The 22,127-nt window shown below is 32.6% G+C and overlaps 1 protein-coding gene across 2 annotated transcripts in view; it reads left to right on the forward strand.

Moving 5' to 3' along the window:
- The window catches only part of Cdh12 (cadherin 12), a 265,746-nt gene extending 244,762 nt beyond the window's left edge, over positions 1-20,984 (forward strand). For both annotated transcript variants that reach the window (XM_027400034.2, XM_035439151.1), the window contains 5 exons: positions 694-830; positions 10,279-10,400; positions 14,682-14,799; positions 16,930-17,181; positions 20,485-20,984. In XM_027400034.2, coding sequence (XP_027255835.2) covers positions 694-830; positions 10,279-10,400; positions 14,682-14,799; positions 16,930-17,181; positions 20,485-20,984 — 1,129 coding nt within the window. The remainder of the gene's footprint in view (positions 1-693; positions 831-10,278; positions 10,401-14,681; positions 14,800-16,929; positions 17,182-20,484) is intronic.
- The last annotated feature ends 1,143 nt before the right edge of the window (positions 20,985-22,127 follow it).

Consider the following 22,127-nt stretch of genomic DNA (forward strand, 5'->3'; position numbering starts at 1 on the left):
TGTTATTTGGTTATTGTGACAAAGATCTCTGTCATCCAACATGTATTTCTTTATCTGAATATTTAAGGATATTTAATTTCTGTTTTATATTTCATATTCTTGGATTTTTCTTCTAGGTATTACAGAGGAGAAAATATTATCTGACCAAGGATACTAGAAAATTTAAAAGTTACAAAGACATCACGAGTTAAGGGGAAACAATTTTGTTGAATCTCTGAAATTTCAGTTTATTTTTGTTTGCTTCATGTACTGTTATCTTTTCTCCTCTCAAGGAAACAGGAAGACTGTGTGTGTTCTGCCTAGAGTTTTAGTAGTTTCCAGACACCTCTCTCCATCCCTCACCTTTCCCACTGCTATAATTGAGGAGTTCTTTTACTACCTGAGAGAGTTTTAATATTCAGCAGGTTAAGGAAAACCATGGCCAGCTTTAGGATGTTAGTCTCTGCTGAGCTTTCAAAGTGTCAAGACCCTAGAATAATATGAACAGCAAGAATCCTAAATCTTTCATTATTTCCAGTTTCCCCTTGAGCATACTGACTTTACAATAAAGAAGCTGTCATTTACACTCTTCTTTATTGCAAGGTGGGTAATAGCTACAGGGTGAAAAATAAGGAACTGTGTCAAGTTAGCCTAACTGCCATTATGATTCATGTGTAATCATTGCTCATTTGCATCTCCTCTGTTCACATACAGGTACTTCATAGATTGGAAGAGTGATGGGGACAGCTACTTTACAATAGATGGAACTGAAGGAACCATCGCCACAAATGAATTACTAGACAGAGAGAGCACTGCACAGTATAATTTCTCCATAATTGCAAGTAAAGTTAGTAAGTATGGCATGGGCAGAATCAATGTTATACTGCAATTCTGTGGATTTAACACTCTTAAATGAGTCCCTGCTGTGGTGTTTTTTACTTTAGGACTGACAGCTGAGTGGTCTCCTGGGGAAACTCAGAAACCTGTTCCGATTCCTCATAGCATAAGTCCAGAGAAATTGTGACAGCTGCCAGAGAGCCCTGTTTGCAAGATTGCATGAATACCTAGAAGTGATTTTCATTGTGTTACCTCACCCATTTCCATTAAAGACTTTCCAGAATTTGCAGAAGTGTCAACCACTCTTCCACAGATACTCCTTGTATCTATATTATTCAGAGTTAGGAAAGAAGAAAAACAATCATATGGAATTACTTATTATAAAATGTTTTCCAAATTTTGTGGAAAGCATTTATAAAATGCCTGTTTTCCTTTCCATCCTACTTTTTGAGGCCATATATAAAAAAGACTGTGGATGATATTAAAATTTTTAAGTGGACTTTTTGAGTACATTGCTCAGAACTCATAGATGGTTTGGCATTCCTTGTGCTTTCTCGTGGCACAAAAAGGAATTTTCTAGACTTAGACAGAAAGTGGAACTTATTTGTTTGATAAGTCACTCAATGATTTTACACATCGATGTCAACTGCAAAGTGAGACTATTTCATATTTAGCTATCGACATGAGTGCATTTATCAAAAACACCTGGTCTCCTTCCCTGTACTATGTTCTTTTGGGAAAGAATTCCCTTTGGAATATCTCTTTTTTTCCTTATGATACCTTGAGTACCCAATAGAAATTCTTAACACTTTAGATACTAATTTTAAATTAAAAAATAACCACAGACATTTATTCTGTTCAGGGCTGTTGCTCAGTTTCAACTCAGTGGGTGTAACTATGAAAAAAGCTGTGATTATGTTTTGTAAATGTGCTCATATAGTTGTAGGAATCTGTGCATATTTGTGTGTATGGCAGAATATGTTTTCATGTGTACAAATGTTTCAGGAAGCCAGAAGTCTGTCTCAGATGTCACACCTTGGAAGATGTCCCTATGGCTGTTTAACACAAGCTACCCTGAGAAGCTGGAATATACTAATTAGCTTAGGTTAGCTCAATATCAAGCTCCAAACATGTGGATTACCACACTCTTCTTAGTATGTGGCTTTTTATGATCAAATTCAAGTCCTCATTTTTGCAAATAAGAATTTCACTATATTATTTCTTCCCTAGTCCTAAGTTTTCTTTGCCTTCAATAATTTCTTAGGAAAATATACTGTCAAGTTAATTCTTCAGACCACCATTGTACACCAGCCAATCTTATTTTGAGTCTTCTCTAATTCTTGATTGTAAACTGTGATGCTTAGTATTTATTGCCAATTATACAGGGTCTATTATTACCTAAAATGTAAATGTCAAGTCATGCCTGTAAAGGGTAATATAAATCATGTTAACTTTTTGAAATATCTGAGTCTATGATAGATTATCTAAATTATCTAGTTTGTTGAGTTTGGAAGATCCACTCTCAAAGTAAGCAGCAGTCTCTCATGCTATATTTAAAGGAAAAATCTACCTGGCATGAACATGCTTTTAATCGAAGATTTTGAATCCTGAGACGATGTGAGCTGCTTCCTCAAACTGCCAGTGTCATGAATTCTATGATAGTGTATTTGAATTATGAAGCTAAATAATCCCTTAATTCATAAAGCTGCTTTTGTAAGGGTATTTATCAAGGCTGTAGAACAGTAACAAATACAAGAAATTGACATCAGGAAGTAGAACCATTGCAGTTGTAAACCTGAACATGTGGTTCTTAGGTCTTTGGACCTTGTTTGCATGATGATGAAGAGTTTGAATTAAGGGTAAAAGCTGAGCTTAGTGGACTAATGTAGTGGGATTTGAAGACAAATGAAAAAGAAGCACAAATATTAGAGATTCAGATCACAAGGCTTCAGAGTAGAACAAAGACTATATCAGAAAGTAGGCCAGTGTATATTCTGGCAAAGAATCTGGTTATATTCTGGTATGTCCTGAGAACTTTGTTGTGAATTCAATCCTGACTCACAAAGGCTCCAAGTAGTGAAAATACAAATTGAAGTGAAAGGGTAAAGTCTGAGCTGAGAATGACACAGAGCATATTCCAGGCTCAAAAACAATTGCTTAGGTTACTTTCCCGATCAAACCACTACGGCATGGAGAAGCCACTCTGGCTTTGGATAAATCGTATCAGAGTCATTACTGCTGTCCATGTAGAGTACAATGGATCGAGTCTAATCATTCTATAGCAAGTAAAGTATCCTGAAATGCCTCATGAAGTGCTCTTTTTTGGGACATTTTTGCCTGCAAGCATAAGATAATGTTTTAACATTTAATACCTAAAAATTTTAATATTTCTACAAATATTTTATGTTGTCTTACTAACTCATTAATTTTGGTAAGGTAATATATACCATAAAATCAAAGTTTAAGTTTTAAATTTGTAACTAAGATTCAAAATGAAATAAATTTATTGTTTTACTATCTGTGAAGAGACCTGTGTGCAGAAAACTGTTATTTGTTATAGATAGGAGAATTGTAAGAGTAATGTCTATTCAAGGACATTCCAGGTTAGAGGTAGATAAAAATTAGCTGAAGCAGGTCTAGAGATAGGGCTCAGAGCGTCAGACCAATGATTGCTCTTCCAGAGGTCCTGAGTTCAATCCCTAGCAACCACATGGTGGTTCACAACCATCTTGTGCCCTCTTCCGGTGTGCAGCCATACATGCAGAGAGAAAACTATATGCACAGTAAATAAAAATTAATTGAAGTAAAGATTTAGCAAGTTGAACTGTGAAAACTGGTAGTTTGGATTTAGTTGTACAATGGAGGAATGCATAAAGGTTATGACTGACAACTGAATGGATGATGAATTATAAAGTCTTCAAATAATAGGAAATTCTTTCAACAGGATTTTCTGTAATGTATATTTCTGAATTTATATCTCTGAAGCATATAGTATTCTCATACCATATGAGATTAATAATATTCTCATATAAAATAGTTTTCAAACTGTTTCACCAAGAATTATTATGTGTCATGTCTATGGAATTAATTATCTTTAGCACCACAATAAGCTCCAATTCGGTATCTTTTGTTTTTCACTACTATATGCTACCACATTATGAAGAAACTGAACTTTATGTTGTAATACTTCATATTTTATTTTAAATTTTTATGTATTCATGAGAAAATTCTAAAGTCACAGTATAAGAATAATATAAATCAATCTAATTGCTCCATCAATTTCCACACACAACATTAATTCCAGTTTTAAGTGTTTCTTAACTTCTATCTGGCTTTCTTTTTCACTTAAAATTTCATGATAAATTTTTCACACAATAATTGTTTTGGATTTATATGTACATTGTGGTGATACAAAATTTCCCTAAGGGCTAAAAGAGGAAAACAGTTTTGCATGAGGATATTATTATGTTTTGACATGATATATTGTCCTTACTCTGTTTATACAATTAACCTCTCAGTAAGGTATGAAATTCTAGTCACCATTCCCTAGACTTAAACATCACTGTTGTCCATGATGTATCACACTTTAAAGAGTATAAATATTTGTAATTACAGTATATGTAGACATTAATGGATGTATTTTTGAACTTGAGGCATATTACATGTGACAACTTAACTCAGCATTTCTTTCTTTAATATGCTATCATAATTTTTATGAATATGAGGAGGGTATGAATGGTTATTCATTTCTCTAGTTGTCAGTATATTTAATTGATCACTCTTACAGTGTTGGATTAATTTTAAAAATAAATTTTAGTCATGTGATTGTAAGAAATGAAAACTAGAAGACTATCATGCTAAAAATACTAAGATGTAAGTTAAACAAAGACATAAGGTATTGTAGTAATAGAAAGAAATATGACAAGGGATATTTCCAAAAAGGAATGTCATCTACTAGGTAATTGCAAGAGCACTGTCTGAGCAGTATGCATGTCAAACTCATTGCACGCATAACTGTCACCCAATGTCAAGGATCTATTGCTGTTTTCTACTAGTTTATTGCATGCTCAGTCTTCCTATACATGTCCAGAAAAGAGAATACCAAATCTAATGCCTCATTCACTCATTTTCAACTTTAATCAATTTAAATTCTAATCATGATTCCTCTATTTTTTCTTAAATATTTCTGCTTTTGTGCTTAGTGAGCCCCATAGAGCCAACTCACAAAAATAAAAGAGAAATTAATTGGCACTGCTTATGGTTTCATGAGAAATCTTTATGTACTATTGCACATAGTTCATGAAAATAGACTTTATATTTTTAAAAGGTAGAATTTTGAATATTTTGATTATCTTGGAGAAGTTATGGAATTGATAAATATATCAAAATACATTGTACAAAATTTCCAAAAACTAATTGAAGAAGTTGAAAGTTATAGATATATTTGACATTTATAATATATTTGACATAGATAATATTTACAAATATCTAATCATCTGATATTCTAATGATAAATAAAATTTTATTTTTATTTACAAGTAAAATAATGAAAACGATTCCATTTTTTAAAAACTTGAATGCAAATAATGCAAAAATCATTATTTGAAGCAGTTAGAGCTCATTAACCTAAATTTGATCAAATATATTATCCTGTTTTTTTTGTGATCAACAATGCAAAATCTAGAATTACCTTATAACAGGAAAGCCCAATTGTTCAATTATCAAGATGATATAAGACTGAAGGCATATGGGGGGATATGTTACTTGTTAATTGATGTAGAAGCATCAAGCCCACTGTTGACAGTATCATCCCTTGTAGTTGATCCTGTGTTATGCAGTGAAAAAAGCTGTATAAACCATGAAGTATCATGTTTCCATGATCTCTGCTATATTCCCTCCTTCTGCTTTGTCACCCTGACTTCCCTCAATGACAGACTGCTACCAGAACAGCTGACAACAATCCTTTTTCTCCTTCAAGTTGTTGAAGATCATGATGTTTATAAAAGCAACTAAAAGCAAAGTAGAACAGCTTATATTTTGCTTTTGGTCAGCATATGATTATATTGTGATACCACAGCAATGAACGTGAAACCAGAATATAAATAATTGAGCGTAGGCAGAAAATAACCAAATTCTCTAAACATCTATTGTTAAACATCTTAAGTATAACTTCTGATTCTATATGAAATTATCTTTAATATTGTCAAAAATTCTTAGAAACAATTATACTTATTGTATAAAGTATCTGAAAATAATGATCTCATAAACAAGCTAAAATAATAGGGAATTCCAGAGGCAGGTAGGAGTATTGGATGGAAGTTGTGCACATAAATAAGGGGGAGGAGGTCCATCAATGAAGACAGCCTCCTCAATGGGGAAAGGTTCATTAATAAAGAGGTTGATCTGTGTATGGAGGTTTACTCCATAATGAATCACTAAGCTGTATTTTAACCTCTGAATTTCTTCTATGTACCTTCATCTTTATTTTAAATAATGTTAATATTATTGAAATGGTTTCCTTATTCTTTTAGTGATCAATATTCTGTGCTATTTCTCATCCATCATCTCATTTTTGTTTACATCTGTATCAGTGGTTTATGTTTCACTTGATTTTGCATTTTTAATGAAACACTTCCATGTTTTTATTTTTTATTTATTTTTTATTTTTTCATTCATTTATTTAGCTCATGAATAAAGTCATGCACAATTATGATACACAATACAATATGTTCACAATGGCATGGCTAAATTAAACCAATTAACATGTTATGTCACACATATTCATCATTTTTGTTTTGAGAACACTTAAAGTATACTCTCTCACAACTTTTAAAATATAGCATATTGTTATCAACCATATTTAGCATGCTCTCAGTAGACCTCAAGACTTCACAAAGTCCATGCCTCTTGTCCAACTTCAGTTTTATATCCTTAAGCAAATCGTTTCCCCATTGCTAAAGACCCACATTGAAGCCTAATAGCCACAATTCTGCTCTCTGTTCCCATAAGTTCATCATTTCTAGGTTACACATAAAATTGAAATTGTGTGACATTTGTCTTCCAGTGTGTCACTTATTTTTTTAGGCAAGCATATAACTTTACTACTTACTAAAGATGAAATCAGATTTGCATGCACAGGTGAGTACTCACTGAAACACATTGGATCATTGGATTCATCACATATTTGAGCTTCAGTTAGTATATATATATATATATATATATATATATATATATATATATATATATATTTGATAGCCCAATGTATATTAATTTTTTTCTACAAAACTCTTTGACTTATTTATTTATGCATGTATTAATTACTTGTTTGTTTCTTTATTTTTACCAATTCCAAAGAAAATTTATCCATATGTCATGTAGCATAGTACTTTTTCTGCACTTGAGTATCTTGGCTATGTGTATATATGTGTAACATCTGACTGCCTTGTGTAGGAGGAGGCCAGAAAAAATGGTTTCCTTCACTCAAAATGTAGTTACATATAATTGAAATTTTCCATTTGGATGCCTGGAATCAAACTAAGGACCTCTGGAGGAGCTGACAGTGCTAGTCATCAATGTGAATTCTCTACAGTGCGTGTTTAAATTCTTGTATAGCCTCCTATGGAGATCAGGGTTAATGTTGGACCTATATCTTATTTATAGAGTTTAGAGTTATCCATAGGATCAATACTTCATCCTATAAACTCTATAGAGAGTATTAATATTCTACATAAGGAGAAATATTGATTAAGCTAATATCTATTCTTCTTGCTATTTATAATGCCCTTTAGCATTAAGAAGAATAGTATGAAAAGTGTAACTTTATATAAATTCTAAATTATCTATAGTATAAAATATCACTTCTCCAGAATTTTCGAAGATGCAGTGATTCCTTAAGTCCCCCTAGGCTAGACTCACAATTTAAATTATTTTACAAGCTATCAAATTCTATGTGGTTTTATTATTGATTATTTTTATGAAAATCTTCATGATAAAGTAGAGGTAAAGAAATTTTGTCATAGTTGTTCCAAATATGGATAAGATGACTCAGTAAATAGGTTATTTCTTTCAACACAATTTAATAAATTACATCTCTAAATGAAAGAAATCTGTATTACTCTAATAAATTATATACTCTCACAAAATATTTCATATTCATTTTAGAACAGTGGTTATTAAAGAGTTGTTATTGCTTCTTTAGTTGGCACTTAATAAAAATGAGGTTAGTATAGAATTAGAATACTATAAAATAAATTAAACAAACAAAATAGATGAAAGGATGCTAAAATTAAGTCAATGAACCCATTACTCACTTCAAGCTTGTGAAAAATGTTACTTTGTTTTGTTTTTCCTTCAGTGAACATCCACTCTCCTATATCTACAATGATGTTTTGTGACATTTAATTTTGGAAAAACTTGATATCCTACAGTGCAGAGAATAATTTCACACAACAAAGATTTGTCTTAGTTAAAATGTGAAAAATAAAAAAAGCCCTATGGAGAAAGTCTATCAACAACAATAATGTGATGATATTTTTCCAACAACTTCTTTATGGAAATGGGTGTTAATTTACATTTTAAACAAACAGTATAAAAGTGAATTAGTGGTGGACTAAAATAGGCCTTGTACATTTAAATAACTCTTTCACAGCTTGTGAAAGTAAATTATTGTGATAAACACAGTTAATTGAGAAGTTTTGTTGTCTTCCAAAGACAACTCAACTTCACAGAAGCTTAATGAAATAAAGTGTGAATCTGGTGTACTGAGTTTGAGCTTTGCTTTCAGATAATATAGAGAGTAGAGTGTGAGCTTCAAGCAATTCAGTGGAAAATTGAACAGTTTGTTACTTTTCATGAATTTTACTAGTATTTTATTTCATGGCTTAGTCAACTACTTTACATAGCATTATAGTCAAAATGTTTTATATATGCATATATATATATACATACATAACATATGTATATGCTATATATGCATATGATATATATGATATAATTTAAAATGTTCAAGAAACCTTGATTTAAAACTTTGTTAGCCGGGTGTCGGTGGCACATGCCTTTAATCCCAGCACTCAGGAGGCAGAGGCAGGCAGATCTCTGTGAGTTTGAGGCCAGCCCCGTCTCCAGAATGAGTGCCAGGATAGACTCCAATCCTCAGAATTTTATATACAAGAAGAAACACATAATAATGTTTGTACTATATATGATGTGAGCCTGAAGTCACCTGTGCAATGTTTTAGATCACCAGTACACCACAAAACATTACAATGTAAGAGGATATAATTTTGTAATTATTGTTGATTTGTAATTTATTTAGAGAATAAAACTGTTTTACCTATTTACTGAATTTTACATACACGTTTATGCTATAAAATAACAAGTACCAAGCTAATAAATTAATTTAATTATGAAGTTTTATCAATGAGATCAATGATAACTTGCAAAGTTCATTAAACATTTGTACACTATCATTATATTTATGTAGTAATTCTGTTAATGGGAAACTATTAATATAATCTTTATGTTTTATATGAATGATCTAAATTCAATAATTTTATCTAAGGATAAAATTAGTTGTCAAAATTCAACTCAGACTTTTTAAGCAAATAATGTGTCTTAATAAATATAATATTATGTAATATATATTTCAGAATCACTCCCCAATATTATCAATGTATGCCTCATTCACAACCTATAGAGTGGAATATACTTGCTAACTTCATTTTCCACTATTTGACTATGTGATTTTAGAATTCAGATACATTAATTTGTTAAAAATTCATTAAATGCTGCATAGAGTGTTTTAACTTATGCTGTAAGGAAGTTTGACAGCAAGATGTTTAGATTAATTAGAATGAGTCAACAGTTAAGTATTTTGGTGCATTTTTCAAAAAATTATACCATATATTAAGAATCTTCATGCTACAGAATATTAATTTATTAAAAATTTGATAGATCTAATTTAAGTATAACTTCTGGCCTTCCATAACCCATCCCTTGATCCTATTTTATTTAAATCTATACCCCTTATTTGTCATCAAAGTTGAATTTGCCTTATTTATTAATATATCATGAATATTTCATGTATAAAAACTTCTGATTATATTAGTGCCACACAGAGAACTGCATTTTGTTTAGTAGAATAAATATCTTTATTAGATAAGGTAAGATCAGTGAACTATCCCTGCAAAGATGGTTAAATCACTCTAGGAGAAAAGCCCCTCAATTTTGATAACACATCAGCGCACAGTTATGCCCACCTGATAATGCATCTTTCTCCTGGTGGAATAGTTTTTGCATAAATACCTCTCTTATTCATCCTTGGTGTTTTTGCAGTTGCTACCTCATAGTTTCCTGTAATAGAAGATTATTTCCCCTTTATGTGAAACACAACGGAGAACAAATCTGGCTTTCAGAGAAGCAATATCTGTGTTTAGTAATATTATCTTTGTATGTTTTCAACAGGTAACCCGTTATTAACGAGCAAAGTCAACATACTTATTAATGTCCTGGATGTCAATGAATTTCCTCCAGAAATATCTGTACCATATGAGACAGCTGTATGTGAAAATGCCAAACCAGGACAGGTATGTAGCCAATATTTTTAATGAAGTGTGTGTAATGGTCTGCTCTATGTTTATACATTAAATTTTAATATTTCCCTCCATCAGATAACTTTGTAAAATAAAATATACATGATGCTAGTTTCATACAAATTAAAAGTAGATATATGTATGTGAGAGTAATTCCAGAGTAGCATAGTAGGCTCAATTTTCAATAGCTACAATAGTAACAAATGTTACTGCTGCTTTCTTCAGTGTCTGAAATAGTAAATGATGAAGTACAATTTGGCTAATAATAAATAATGTCATTTTGGTTGTGTGAAACATTAGAAGAGACAGATTAAAATTTTGTACATCAGGTTGTTTTTGGTTTTCAAATGCTCCACTATATTAAGGTTATTTTAGAGCGAATAAAGTTTCAAATCATCAAAAATCTTGCAATTCTTTAAATTACTCCCTTAAGGAATTAGTCTCTATTAAATTAAATGTGAATTTGTTATATCATAAAGTTTTGAACTTTAGGAAATGTAAAATTTCTTAGATTTCAATTTCCTTTCTTTATATGTGGGGAAAATAAGGAAGAATCAGCCTGTGTGCCCAGAGGCTCTATTTTAACAAATACCTTTTGTTTTCCACCAGAAAACTCTTATAAAAAGAGATGACTCTGAAGTCTCCTTTGAGAGTTCAGAATATGTGAGTTTGGACCATTTTATATACATGGACCCACCCATTATGTCCCTTTTGAGAAGTATACATAAGGATAGCTTATCTATCCTCTATCATTGTCTAATAAGAAGAAATATATGCATATGTGTATGTATGTGTTCTGTCTGTGTATCTAATTACCTATATATCTATAGATCAGTGTCTAGCATGAATCTTTCCTCTATCTACCCATCTCTTTTTTATTATTTATCAATGTGAAGGGGAGATTAAAATGAGAGAATTTTATTATGTATGTTTGAAGTTCTATATTGGTGTTTTTTTTTTTTTAGGAAGTATGTCCCCCCTCCGTGTGTGTGTGTGTGTGTGTGTGTGTGTGTGTTGTGTGTGTGTGTGTGTGTGTGTGTGTGTGTGTGTGTCTGTGTGTCTGTGTGAGTGTGTGTTTGTTTGTGTGTGCATGCGTGTGTCTTTGTATGTGTGTGTGTGTGTGTGTTTGTGCAAGTGTGTGGAAGAAAAATACATCAGCATTCCATGTATACACAGATGGCCTTGAACTTACTATGTCCCAGAGAATGTCCTTGAGATTCTGATGCTCTTCTACCTCCATGGTATTGATTGTAGAGTATAATTTGTGAAGTGCTGTATCAAATCTGGGGCCTTTGTGCATGCTAGGCAAGCACTCTTACAAGTAAACTACAGCCATAGATATTAAATATGATTGATTTAAATAATGATATTTTTTATTAATTCAAAGCAAAACACCTGACAAAATTTAACATATATATATATATTTATATAATATGAAGTTATATAATATACACACATATGTGTTATGATATGATACATTTATTATTTCATATTATACAGAAACTTTAAGGGTAAGATAAGATGATGTGAGGACATTGCTCTAAGTCTCAACAGAGTAAATTTCATATTTTTCAGTGTTCTCTAGAGGAACAAAACAAATTTAATCATTATGTATATGGGGGGCATTTAGTAGAATGATTTACAGGCTATGGTTCAGATAGTCCAAAAATGGCTGTCTATTAAAGAATATTTCAAGTTGGGTACCTCAGATGGATTTCAGTTTATATAGGAATCCTGAGAAAATAGGCTCTAATGCCTGTGAAGTAATGACCTTGCCAGTAAGATCAAGACCAAGCAGGCAAAGATGAAATTTTTCATTCTTGTATATGTTATATGTGCTTCCAGCAGAAGGTGTGGTTCAGATTTGAGGTTGTCCTTCCCTTCTCAAAAGATGTAGATTTAGGGTGAGGTTTCCCACCTCAAATAATTCAGTCAAGAAGAAGCCCACACAGGTATACTTAGTCACTTGGGTTTGAGTTAATTTTATATGTAGTAAACTGACAACCAAGAATAATTATTGTGGGAAATTACCAATACGGAGTCAGGTAGAAATATAAGGGTATTTAATAGGGAAAAGCCTTACTTACAGAGCAACCTAGCCAGCTGGCGTGGTAGAGGTCTGTACAGCAAGAAGCAAAGAGAAACCGAAACCGAACACGCAGTCCCACTACGTCACTCTGACCACGCCCTCACAAGCCTGGTCAGGCTCACCTGTAGCCAGCCCCTAAGAAGGCGTGGCTACAGCTTTCCCTACAAATAATCATTAAAGTTGTTATGGTGAAACTGACTAAACTGTTATTTTCTGTGATCTAATGTTTCTAAGTGTTGTGTTATAGAAAGGCAACTGATAATTTTAGGGAACAAATAAATGTATTCAGTTGTAAGAACTCACATTGAGGAAAGGCGGGGAATTCTTACTAAACAAATTATTTTATATTTTTCATGCCACAAATATTAATACTTAACAGCCCTATCTATCTGTCTATCAGTATGTCGCTCTACCTATCCATGTACCTATCTATCTATGTATTTATATATCTATCTAACTATCACTTCTCTATCTACCAGTAAGATAAAAAACAGGACAAACTTATTTGTTCTACCTGGGCATCTATGAATCAACACCTATGTCCTTGGATATCAGGCAATGTCTTATATGGAATGATGTTGCCTGGGTCCTAAACACTGACCAAATGCCTGACAGTAAGGATAATTGCAGGAAGACAGATCTCTGCCATTACAATGCAGAGGGGAACAAGGACTCACACATAGCTAAGGGACATGACTAGGAAACTAAGAACTGGTAAGGGAGAACAGGTTTAACACATAGTTAAGGAGTGTAATCAATAAACTCCAAATGCATGGGAGAAGTTGTGCCCAGTGAATGATCAGATAGTGGTGAATAGCGGGAAGTAAATGCCAAGTTTGTTACAGAAAGGAATAAGCTACTCCAATGCTTTACAGCAAGAAACTGCCACTTTTTTTTTTTTTTAGTTTTTTCTTCCTTTCTCTCCACTTTCATTAAAATTAGAAACAAGAATATTTTACATGTCAATCCCAGTTCCTTCTGCCTCCTCTCCTCCCCTACCCCCCCCCCAACTAACACCCTACCTATACCATATCCTTTCTGCTCCCCAGGGAAGGCGAGGCCTTCCATAGGGGGTCTTCAGAGTTTCTTTTATTCACAAGACTATAACACCAAATTTGACTGCATATTGCTTTAAATTCCTCCATGCAGAGCCCTTCGTTCTGGAGGGTAATTTCCTGAAATGATGGCTGCATAAGTACTGTGTGATCTTGCGGTTTGCAACATCTATGTAACAGTATCTATTTATTAAGACAGATCCCAAGCATGAGATTGGATTATACACAAGAATCATAACAAAAACTAGTAAATAAATCAGAATTCTAAAACTCTTCTTACATGTACTTTACATCCCAAGACAAGGGTCTTGTGTGGAACAGCCAAGCTCTTATTATACACAATTATTGAATTCATAAACGAACATTTTCCACATATCTTTTTCTCTAATATATTTCCTAATATTTTTGTGACAAAAAGCTTTTAGATATCCTATTTGATATTCCTTCGAATTTTTATAGTATAGACCAAAGTTATATTTAGTTTAAACTTTAATGGCACAATGCTGAAGTACTTAGATTTTAACAATGACATACAGCTTCTGGAAGCAACTTGGGAGACAGTTTTGAAACAGAGATATGAATGTTTCCAATAACATAGAAATACATCTTGTTTAATCCAAAGGAATGGGGCGTAGAGGTAGCATGTAACACAAGCAGGCACATATTATTTTATCTGTCTCATCATTTTAGTTTTCTAATAAACCTAATCTCACAATATATTTGATCTTTAATTTTGCTCTTTCAAGGACACTTAGGTAATACGGGTTTGTTTCTAGTAGGATTTCATATTTATTCTAAAAGATTGTTTATTTTAACATGCAAGCAAGTTCCTTCAAATTTTTTTTGTTTGTTTGTTAGGGACAATTTTCAATTCTGGTTTGCTTTGGGGATATACAGATATTGATTTAGAATTTAGCCTGTGTTCTCTGATTGTAGCTGCCATTATTACCTGCAAATTCTTAGAGAATTGGTTACAAAAGGGATGTGTAAGTAAGTGGGCCACTAATATTGATTCAACATGTGTCATGTCTCTCTATTTGCATTGATTATTAAATAGAGTTATTAGTTTGTTGAATAAAGTTCCCTTGAAACTGATGACTGACTTCAAGTTTAATCTCAACTTTGTTTCAGATAATTCAGATAGTAAGTGCTGCAGACCGAGATCTTTCACCTGCTGGGCAGCAATTCTCCTTTAGATTATCACCAGAGGCTGCCATCAAACCAAATTTCACAGTTCATGACTTCAGAAGTAAGTATAACCACTTACAGATGTACCTCTTGTAGAGTTTTCTCAAAGCACACATTGGGGGGAGGGTAGGATTCAAGGTAGTTTCTTCAAAGCAGTTTACAAAGCATAGTATCCACATATAAGAAATACAAACTTTTCAACTAGTAACAAATTAATTACCCTAAATTTATTATCTGATAATACAGGCAACTTTCATTATAAAAGGAGTTGGGCCTTTAATAATGTAATCAAATAAAACATTTTCTGGGAAACTGAGTGCTTCCTTATTTTGAATAAAGCAGCATAATTAATTCTATATTCATTTCTTTTATTTGAGCAACAAGCAGTTCAGAGGTTGTGAATCAGGCAGTTCAATTAGAGTGAGCAGGATTTTATTCACACTGCATTATTCCCAGGGGCCACAACTGTGAAAATTATCCTTTGTAATGTAAAATTCAAAATATCAGTATTGAGACCACATGCAAAACCTTTAATACAATGCCTAAAATATTTTGTTAAGATAACTTTAGCTACAACTTTAGAAAACATATCTTCCACTGTACTTCCACAATTATATTCTGCTATCAACACTTCTATGTCTAGTAATTACCATATCTGCTAATATTATAGCCAGCACAGAAATATGTGTTAGGTTATGTTATGGATACTCCTCATTTCATGGTTAGGCTGTTAGTTATCTCATTCTAAAAGCTGAAAGGATCCAACTACAGATGATTTTTTATATCTATAACATGTACATCTATACGTTTCTTTCCCATAATGCAAAGAACAATAAAATTTGCATACTCAGTTATCTTTCAATAATAATTTAGAAACAAATTGTTTTTTCACATGAATTGAGTCTAAAATATGAAGTTATTGAAGTTATTGCATCCCTCCAAAGAAAGAGCTCTAGGTTTTCCAATTCCACTTTTCTAAAGACTGTCAGTCAATTTATGATCTCCGACTTAGGTCATTTCCTTGATTTAACTTGTGGAGTCAATCATTGGGTATTGAATACTTCAATGGTGCTTCAGTCAGTCTTCATTTTCCTAGGGCTGTCATCAGCTCAAATATTTGTCCTCAACTTAATCTATTTGTGAACATTATTAATGGTGATGCTACCTTGATACATTACTCATCGTAAACTTTTGTCTCTGAAATGATAATAAATACAACTTATCAAGTAAATATGATCATAGCACAAAAGGTTTTTTCTTAAAGGTATACCATATGGCAATAATATAGAGAATCTGGCTATAGAAATTTGTGTATCCCATTTAAAATTAACATAGTTTAATTTTAATTACTTCTTCTAATTAAATTACATGATTTTTAGGAGTATTATAAAATTTGAATTAAAAATAATATTTTAAAAAGGATTTGCTTCAATTGAGTGTATAGAATGAATAAAAAGTGTTTGCTGAAATGTATATAAATAAGAGAAAATGCATTTGCAATAATTTTGTCTATGGATATATTTCATATTATATAATTGAATATTTTCTTTGTATTAGTAAAAGTGAAATATCACAATTGTTGATTTTGTTAAAGATACAATGACTTACATTTGTAATTAGTAGAAAATATTAATTGCAGTAGTTCATAATATTTAGGATTTTTAATAAATCTTGACCTTTTTAGTATGTTTTGTTTTCCTTCCCTCATTCATTGTCTAATTATTTGGCAAAAAAAAACTCAATAGAGACCATTACTTTTAAAAATATCACTTACAATACATAGTTTCAAAGATATTATTCATACTGGGCTTATTAATATTTGACATTTCAATTTAGAATAATAACATTCATAGATGTGTCCCACCAGCCAATTAGATTTTGATATCAGAAAGAAAAAAAAAAGCCTGAGACAGCCCAACATCTTGTGTGTCTTTCTTGTTGTAAGACTACTATTTTCAATGGAAAATTTAGTTCACAAACCACCAAGATGAATGTTTCTTCTTTCTTAGAGGATTATTTTAATTCTATCTGATTACATTTTGCCAGGTTTCATAATGTTCTAATAAATAATTTAAATAAGGATGCATTTTACTGAATCCAAAAGAGCTTCCAACACCTTAGAAGATAACAAATTTAAAAGTTGAAGTGAAACTCACAGTAACTATGTTATCACAAATGTCATGTTTTGCAGACAACACAGCTGGCATTGAAACCCGGAGAAATGGATACAGCCGCAGGCAGCAAGAGTTGTATTTCCTTCCTGTTGTCATAGAAGACAGCAGCTACCCTGTCCAGAGCAGCACGAACACAATGACTATTCGAGTTTGTAGATGTGATTCTGATGGGACCATCCTGTCTTGTAATGTGGAAGCAATTTTTCTACCTGTAGGACTAAGCACTGGAGCTTTAATTGCCATACTACTATGCATTGTTATACTCTTAGGTTAGTTTCCATATTATTCACATTTTATGCTTCTCTATCTGCCTCTCAACCCCTTCTCCCTTCAAATTACAATGTCTATAAAATATTCTATACTGAGCTGTTTATAAAATCATTGGTTATTTTAAATATTTTTATTAAATATATTTTCTATTTGCTATTTCCCTTATAACATCAACAATAAGATCGTTAAGTCATAACGAATATTAATGTTGAAAATTTGACTCCTTTCCTATCATGAAATTCTGTGACAACTATACATTTAAAACCATTTCATTTTCATTAAATCACATGCATGTGCATGAACTGGGTTTGAAACTTTTTAAAATTCTAAAAATATGTCATTCATAAAAAGTATGCTAATTATACTCAATAATCTTGGATTTAGAGTATAATTACAATAAAATTATATAAATAGCTATGCTTACTAATGCAATCCTTAATTATTCTGAATTGTACTTCCATTGTATCTCATCTAATAAGCAAGATTTTCTATCCATTCTTCAGTTGAGGGGCATCTAGGTTGCTTCCAGGTTCTGCCTATGACAAATAGTGCTGCTATGAACATCATTGAACAGATGCCCTTGGTGTATGAATGTGCATCTTTTGGGTATATTCCTAAGAGTGGATTTGCTGGATCTTGTGGTAGATTGATTGCCATTTTCCTGAGGAGTTGCCATACTGATTTCCAAAGTGGGTCTACAAGTTGGCACTCCCACCAGCAGTGGAGTTTTCTCCACATCCTCTCTAGCATAAACTATCATTGAAGCTAGATTTTATAATCAAATAACAAAACCATTTCGCAGTTAACTTTGCAAACTATTAATTATCATTGCCTAATAAAACTATAATATATTTTAAAATACCCAAGATGAATAATACTTGTAATTTCTAGCTTACCAAAGAAATGAAGAAAACAGAAGGGCTAGGAAAGAAGCAGAAGACAAAGTGGCCCCAAACATGTTTGCATTCTGTTTGCACTGCCATGCCAAAATATCTTAAACCCTTTCAAATCATTCCACATTCAAAAACAAATTTGTAAAATTTCTAACTCTATCAGAGAGAGCTGATTGATTTGTCTAGAAACACTTCTCTGAAAATGTCTGGTGTAAGTGTGTATTTTGTAATGGTGTATGAAAATAAATATATATCAAGTAGAAGGTTTTCACTCTGGCATTAATTTTTTTCAGATTTCCTATCTACTGATTGCTTCAGTGACACAAATTATTTATTTTTATGGTCACTCTTTAAAACAGAAAGAAACAGATGTAAACCTGTGCACTGAGCTTAAACAAGCATAGTGATCATTTAAAACATTCTAAAAATAGAAGGACAATAGCTTTTTTTCTAAAATAGAAATAATGGAAAGCAATATTTGACATTTTATAGGTAATAATCCCTGTGCCAGATGCTCATGGTGACACTGAATTCTAGACCAGTTTGAAATGCATAAGTATTAATTCTGTGTGGATAACTTGGCTACATGAGAAAAATCATTCTTTATATCTTCATAATACATGATAATATTTGTCTAGCATATGTTTTACTGGCATTAAAGACTTCATACTGTATATTCAAATAAAATTCTCACAAAGAAATTATTCATGTTTAATTAGTATTTAAATTCAACTAAGATGTACCCATTTTCCTCTATGGTCAGATAGCTGATCGAATCTCAGAGTATTTGTCTATCTTTATAACAAGGCTCAAAATCTTCCAGGTATTCTCTTTTGGTTCATGTGACCTTCATGAAGTACTCAAGCAAATTGTTGTCTCACCAGTATCATACAATGTCACTTGGAGTCCAATTGTCTATCACATTTCTTCCTGAATAACCATAGTTTATTTGTACAGGTCTAGGTACTATGTTTTCTTCCTTTTTCTCCATCATTTTTTTTTATTTTACATACCAACCACATAACCCTCTTTTTCATGAAAAAAGGATCATTTGCATCTGTTGTCTTTTTAATAGATTCTGTTTTAAAATAGATCTATTTCTTGACCATCCAGCCACATAATGTTTACTTCACCATTTCATGTCCTTTCATGAAGTGAAGAAAAACAATAGAAATCTGCAGGGCTGGTGCTTCTTTTTCATGGCCTTCCACCATATCTAATGGAGTCTGTTTTTTTACCTTTGCATTGCTAAAACTTTTTGACACTTTGGAATACTCACTAAGGTTTTCAGTATATCACCCAACCACTGGGTTATCAGCAGCAGTGACATTAAACTGGCTATTATATATGCCAAGGGGAAAATGTACAGTTGCAAATATCACTCATGGAACTTTTTTATGGAAGCAACAGCTAAGGCTCATGTTTCTTTCCAATATATTCAATTTTAGTTTAAAGGGAGTGTGAGTAAATACTTGACCTCTTCTTGAGTTTTCCATACTCTTTCATTTAATCTCTGCTATGGAAAAACCAAGGACATTTCACCTTTATTCTATTGTCACTATTTTGGAAGGATGTGGTATTCTTGCCCAAAAGCTGAACATTTATTTCATCATGTCTATCTGTGTCCGCTGATGTTTTAAATAATCAACACCATTGACTTAATAGTGAGCATTCAGTCACTGGAAATAAAATGATACATTAATAAGGTGAGAAGATACGGCAAATTATTTTTTCAAGAAGTCAAATTGAGTACCATAAATATTGTCTCCTGTATATTAAACATCCCCGTACTCACAATTGAAACTACCAGATGTATTAGTTTACATCATGTATTGTGTTCTGTTTTCTTTCAACTTTCCTCCCTCTTTCTCCCTATGTTCTCTCCTATCCCATCTCTTTCTTCCCCTCTATTTCTTATATACTGTTTTAAATATTCTCTCACCAATTTTGAATATTTTACCAAAACACATATTTTTAACTAATAATACTGTGGTTGATAATTTACTCTGGACTGATATTTACATGTTCCTTTATGATATGATTTCTATATTTTTTGAATCAACTATTTCAAATGTCTATATATTTAGAAGAGACTTATTTTTGTTATTGCAATACATATGATATTGCAGTAAGATTTTCTTGGAGTCCAAGATAATAAAATAAAATTGAAAACTATTTGATAATATGAATGTTTTGCTATGATTTCCTGATATTTAGCATTTTAATGTGAAGTTGGCATTACAAATTTCATAAGCATATTGTGTGAGCTTATCGGTTATAGTTTTATAAATATGAACATGCTATTAGACCATCAAAGAAAAGCAGCTATTGTTCTCAAAACACTATAGCATTTACAGACAGTTGAAGTGATATAAGGGCTTCCTGTTAACTATTCTTGTGTTCTTCTAGCCATAGTTGTGCTGTACGTAGCATTGAGAAGGCAGAGGAAGAAAGACACCTTGATGACATCTAAGGAAGACATCAGAGACAATGTCATCCATTATGATGATGAAGGAGGTGGGGAGGAAGACACCCAGGCTTTTGACATTGGGGCTCTGAGAAATCCCAAAGTGATTGAAGAGAACAAAATCCGCAGGGATATAAAACCAGACTCCCTCTGTTTCCCTCGTCAGAGACCACACGTGGAAGACAACACAGACATAAGGGATTTTATTCACCAAAGGCTACAGGAAAACGATGCAGATCCAGCTGCGCCACCATATGATTCCTTGGCCACTTATGCATATGAAGGAAATGGGTCAGTGGCAGAGTCCCTCAGCTCCATAGACTCTCTCACCACAGAGGCCGACCAGGACTATGACTATCTCACTGACTGGGGCCCCCGCTTTAAAGTCTTGGCAGACATGTTTGGAGAGGAAGAGAGCCACAATCCCGATAATGTTACCTAGGGGAGAAGAAAAAGGCTAATACACATCTAGACAAGAAATAAAACACACATACACACGCGCGCGCGTGCGCGCAAAAGCACACATACACACACACACACACACACACACACACACACACACACACACTCACACACACACATATACACACACGCTCCCAGATTCTACAGGACAGGACAAGCTTCCTTTGATTACCCAGTTTCTATCAATCTGTTCTATTTATCGTATTGTCATTTGGGGTTACTCTGCTGACACAAGGTAAATCCTATAATATGTACTTGCTTTGTTTTGTTTGTTATTTCAGGAACACGCTGAGCTGAGCTCAGGCCTATTAAATACAATTCAGTGATATGACAACCTAGAATGAAGATAGCTTTGTGGCATCACGGTGGAAGAGTGTGAGATTTTTCTTAATTCCACTAAAGTGCCTATTGAAACTCTTATCATTTAACGTGGTGAACACAACAGTCTGCTGTGATGGCTTTGCGGGATTCCGAGATAAAGAGGAAGGAAGCTGATGGTGACTCTCCTTCAAGGAGCAATAGCTAAAGGCTGACTCTCATTCCTTTCAAGAACAAAGAAGAATACTTCCCAAATTCCATCATTTCTGAAGGCAAAGGTTTTTCATTTGTAAATTGTAAACTGAAAATAATTTGTTTTTCCTATTCTTTCAGAAACTGGAATAAATGAGACATTATGAAATTAAATATGTACATCATGAACTCTCAGAGTAATGCTTAAACCGTAACATTAGTTCATGTAGAAAATGCCAACTAAGCTGTTAGCTTTCCCAAAAACTAAAATTGCATACAGGAAATAAAAAGGATCCCTCTTTATGAAGAGACTGCCTCAGGGCTCAAATTTCCATCTTCAAATAAATATTTGGTTTCTTTAATTCTATACTGGTATGTGTAACTGGTTTTGAAATGTCAACAAGTCATTTAAGCTTTCAGGCAGAGATAAAGATTCAGAAGTTTTTCTACTGAAAGTTCTGAAAGGAAAATATACTCCTAATATAAACATGATGAAAAAGTCAACATTCAGGCTCTTAGCATTTATGTCAGTGGTACTTCAATGAATGATTCAAACAAAATACATATCAAACAGTGTGATTTATAATGAGTATGAACATTTATTCTGTTCTAC

The sequence above is a fragment of the Cricetulus griseus genome, chromosome 2 (genome assembly GCF_003668045.3).
Source record: "Cricetulus griseus strain 17A/GY chromosome 2, alternate assembly CriGri-PICRH-1.0, whole genome shotgun sequence".
In the NCBI taxonomy this organism is placed as follows: domain Eukaryota; kingdom Metazoa; phylum Chordata; class Mammalia; order Rodentia; family Cricetidae; genus Cricetulus; species Cricetulus griseus.